The sequence below is a fragment of the Trypanosoma rangeli genome (genome assembly GCF_003719475.1).
Source record: "Trypanosoma rangeli strain AM80 chromosome Unknown Tra_15.4_contig_00629, whole genome shotgun sequence".
Taxonomy (NCBI): domain Eukaryota; phylum Euglenozoa; class Kinetoplastea; order Trypanosomatida; family Trypanosomatidae; genus Trypanosoma; species Trypanosoma rangeli.
The window spans coordinates 2,720-6,562 of NW_021706361.1; the positions used below are offsets into that span (position 1 = coordinate 2,720).

Sequence of the window (3,843 nt, forward strand, 5' to 3'; positions counted from 1 at the left end):
GTGTGTGTGTGTGTGTGTGTGTGTGTGTGTTGCTGGTGGTGACTGCAGAGCGTTTCAATGCGCAAAGCAACAAGTAGCGTTTGGTCTCTTTCCTTCCGAGGGCGTTGAGAAAAAAAAAGTGAGGTGAAACCACAAAAAAAAAACGATGGGCACCGCCCGCGCCCACAGTTGGGCATCGCGCAAAGAACAGCGAGAGCCCATAACGAAGGCCGCACCGACGAACGCGTGGGCCGCACGATCTCACACTCGCCGCTGCCCACAAGAGACGGCAGCCGCAAAGAAGGCTGGCGGTAGCAGCGACTGTTGTGCGCAGCCCCAAAAAAGCACCACCCGCATCCGCACGGAGAGTCCGCAGTGTGGGACGTCTCCCGCAAAAATTAAACAACAAAACAAAAAAAATTCATAAGCGCCTCACTTAGCGTCTCCCCCACCCAGCCCCTTCAAACCCTGCCAGCAGCAACACGCAGTGCGCATCCCGGCGGGACCTCCCATCACGACCCCCACAAACTCCCCAACGCCGTCCCCACATCCCTCAGCACACTGCAGCAGGAGTGGAGCGCAGCGTAACTAAAATAATTTAAAAAATAAAAATGAAAAAAGACGCATGCAACACCATTTCCTGCTGCTTCGTTCGACTCACAAGCGAGGGCGACACGCCAGCGCAGCCGTAGCCTCAGACTGCCCGATCAGTGCTTGCAACTCGAACAAGACGCAACGGGCGCATGCGCCCAGGACGGCAACCCAACAAAAGAGAGGCGCCAACGGCGTTTGCTCGAGGCTCTCAGCGGTGCATGCGGCACCCCACATTGGAGCTGAACGCCAACCAAAAACGATGGCACCAAAAAACAAAAAGGAAAAACACCACGCTAAGGCGCAAAAGCAATCACAATAATTCGGTTTGCCCCTGACCTCTGGGCTGTGGTGGCCGCCGCATTTGCTTTCCCGCCTGTGAGCCCACTCAGCATGCAAAACTTACCCTCTCGCCCAAACTCTCTGCAGCAACAAACTGGGAACAGCGAGGAGATATCACCAATGGAATACTGCCGGCGTACACCCACAAGGTGCCATCATTCCCCACACAACCACAACAAAAAAAAAGGTGCTGCTGTGGTAGCGCTGGCCATAATAATCATTTGGCGCACGGCAGAGCGAGTCCCTAAGAACGCCTCCTACCCACACACAAACACACTTAGCAATATATCATACTCCCTAAAATATTTCACCAGTAAACTCAAGCTGTTTATTCCCCTTCTCCTTTTCCTTGTCCCTCTGGTTGTCGCCCACGTTCGGTTTGTCGTTCACTTCTGAAATTCTCAGCTGATACCGCTAGCTGGCACTGACGCACCTGCTGATTCCAAAATGCCGCAATGGCCTGAGGGTCCTCACGCTCATTGCTGCCCGTTGCATTTGCGTGCGCGACGACAACACATCCCTGCCACGCGTTTATTGCCGTACTGTGCTCATGCTGCACGTAAATAATCCCCCACGACAAGCCTTCCGTAAACGTTTCCCAGTCATTAAAATAACTCCGTGGAAGATTGTTGAACCGCCTCACCGTGCTGGCTTGGGTGCCATGCTCAGCCCTCGTCGTCACCTGCACCGCAACCATCGTCCTCCGCGGTGCACCAACGAAGAAAAAGGCGTCCACAAGCAGAAAACTTCTGCTCTTCGGTACGTATAGCACCTTGTATTGTACATCCAACATCGGAGGAGTGTGGCCCAGCGCTATTAATGCAACGGGTATGCTTGGATGCTTTTCGGGGTTCGATTGCTGCACACATCTCTGTCGCTGACGACGTCCTGGTGGAGGCAACTCGTTGAGGCCCGGCATTATATTTTCCACAAAGCCTCTACGCAGGAATGCGTGAAGAGTGCACCGCTCCAAAAGTTCCGGCAACAACACCCTCCGGTACATCAATAGTCGAAAAATAATGCCATTCTCCTCATCCACTTCGAGCAACCTTCCAATTAATTTGCTTCCAATGGAAAAACAGACCGGCATGTTAACAAACGCCTCAAGACCGCGTTGTCTTATTGCTCTGACAACTTTCACAAGTTTGTGAGAAGCTTGATTCGAGGGCCACTCTTCCATACCTCCAATCATATTATAATGCTTAGCATTTGAAGCGTCGATACCTGCCAGGATGTCCTTGATTTCCTCCACGCGGTTTTTATATTTATTATCATCGAAGATGCATCGTGGAATCGGTCCGACGTCATCCATGCGCATGTTCACCCTTCTCCAATACTCCGCCTGCTCCTCTTCAATCGTATTGGGTGTCTCCCACGCACACATCGCCTTCACGTCGTTTTCATCGGGGCAATTCATGATGATTTTGATAGCACTCGGCTGCTTCGCCCATGCTTTTGAAGTTATCTTCGTTCGGGGACGACAACATAATGATGCCCCACTCATGGGAGGGCACAACATCATTCGATGGTTCTTGAAGTTGTCTTGCCATATCGATGATAATATACCCCTTCATTCCACTCCCAGCCAAATTTATCATAGCTCTTCCAATATTATTCTCACCCGCGTATATTGTCACCGTTCGTGTCCTCTTGTCAAACAAGTATGCAAAATCCCTTCCAAAGCAGTACACAACCACATGGAGCTTCGTGGCGTCGTAGTGCAGCAGCTGATGAAGGAGGTAGGAGTCAGCCGCCATTGACTTCCCTATCCCGGGGGTTCCAACCAAAAGACGGCGTCTCATGCATGGTGGGCCTCTCTCTGGAGGGGGAAACACTCCTTTTAGATCGCCCTCGACGATCTTCCACACCCGATGCACCTCAATGTTAATGCAGCAGTCGGTAATACGTATTGCATGCTCCAGCGAGTACGGCCATCGTTTTTAAAAGGAAAGGATCATGTGTTTTGGGCATGGTGGACGGAACTGCTCCTCACCACCCACTGAGAGAAAAGTACGCACAGTCTGCGTGTACTCCCATAACTCTTGTGGCCGTTGGCCCTCTCTCACCTCCATTCGCACCATCATGCATTCCCCTTCGCCCTCGGGAAATCCCACGACGTGACTCCACGTTGCATCAAATACGGATTCGTAGAGTCCCTCCAGCCTCGGTCGTCTGCCCCTTTCCTCCTCTTCGCGCTCTCTTCCTTCCACCCTTCGGAGCTGTGCGGAGGGCCCATCCGAGTCGCGAGACAGCCCCGATCCGGGCACGACGTCCTCCTCCCTGCGGCACATTGGTTGCAGGGGGCTCCTCGGCGGCGTGAAATTCCTCCTCGCGTCTCTCAGACATGTTTTCCTTCGTGGTGGTTAACTTGAGTTGAACTGCAGCACAATACTCAACCAGCAGTCAAAAGGGAGAATGAAATTATTTAAAAAAAAACATGCAGAGACACGACTCCACGCAGCCGCAACAAAAACGAGAGAGAGAGGGCCACCCACACACGGCACGCGGCGCACACCTACACAAACAACAAGAGCAAATTAGATCTCCCTAGACAAACCGTGCAAATTGCACAGCACACACAACAGCTGCGACGAGGTGTCTCTCTTCTTCTCGTATTGCACCCGCCACTCGGATCCCCACAGCTCTGTGTGTGTGCGTAGTCACACGCAAATATCACCCACTCATAGTGAAATTGACTGCCTCGTCGCGGTGGCATTTTGTGTCGCAATTCGCTGAGGTGCAAAGAGGCAGAACATCCGCCGCCTGGTCCCCGTGAAAAGGAGAATGGACGCCACCGCGTTCTCCCCCGCGACGCAAATTTACGCTGCGCCCAGCACGTGGTGCGGTGCACGTGAATTCCGCGAGGGAACTGTTTGCCACACGACTGGGCCGCACGGGACGCCGCCTGCGAAGGCAGCCGCAGACGCCTCC

General features: G+C 53.1%; 3 protein-coding genes across 3 annotated transcripts, besides 1 other annotated feature; all 3 read right to left on the bottom strand.

Moving 5' to 3' along the window:
- Positions 1–30: a microsatellite.
- A 1,210-nt stretch (positions 31–1,240) lies between these two features.
- TraAM80_09600 (retrotransposon hot spot protein (RHS)) lies at positions 1,241–2,296 on the bottom strand (the record flags this gene model as incomplete). The annotated part of the gene is made up of 1 exon (XM_029386275.1): positions 1,241–2,296. One exon carries the CDS (start codon positions 2,294–2,296, stop codon positions 1,241–1,243), a length of 1,056 nt encoding a protein of 351 aa, XP_029233916.1.
- A 16-nt stretch (positions 2,297–2,312) lies between these two features.
- On the bottom strand, positions 2,313–2,669 carry TraAM80_09601 (retrotransposon hot spot (RHS) protein; the record flags this gene model as incomplete). The annotated part of the gene is made up of 1 exon (XM_029386276.1): positions 2,313–2,669. One exon carries the CDS (start codon positions 2,667–2,669, stop codon positions 2,313–2,315), a length of 357 nt encoding a protein of 118 aa, XP_029233917.1.
- A 183-nt stretch (positions 2,670–2,852) lies between these two features.
- TraAM80_09602 (retrotransposon hot spot (RHS) protein) lies at positions 2,853–3,203 on the bottom strand (the record flags this gene model as incomplete). Its single annotated transcript, XM_029386277.1, has 1 exon — positions 2,853–3,203. The coding sequence occupies one exon, from the start codon at positions 3,201–3,203 to the stop codon at positions 2,853–2,855; it is 351 nt and encodes a 116-aa protein (XP_029233918.1).
- Between the last annotated feature and the right edge of the window lie 640 nt (positions 3,204–3,843).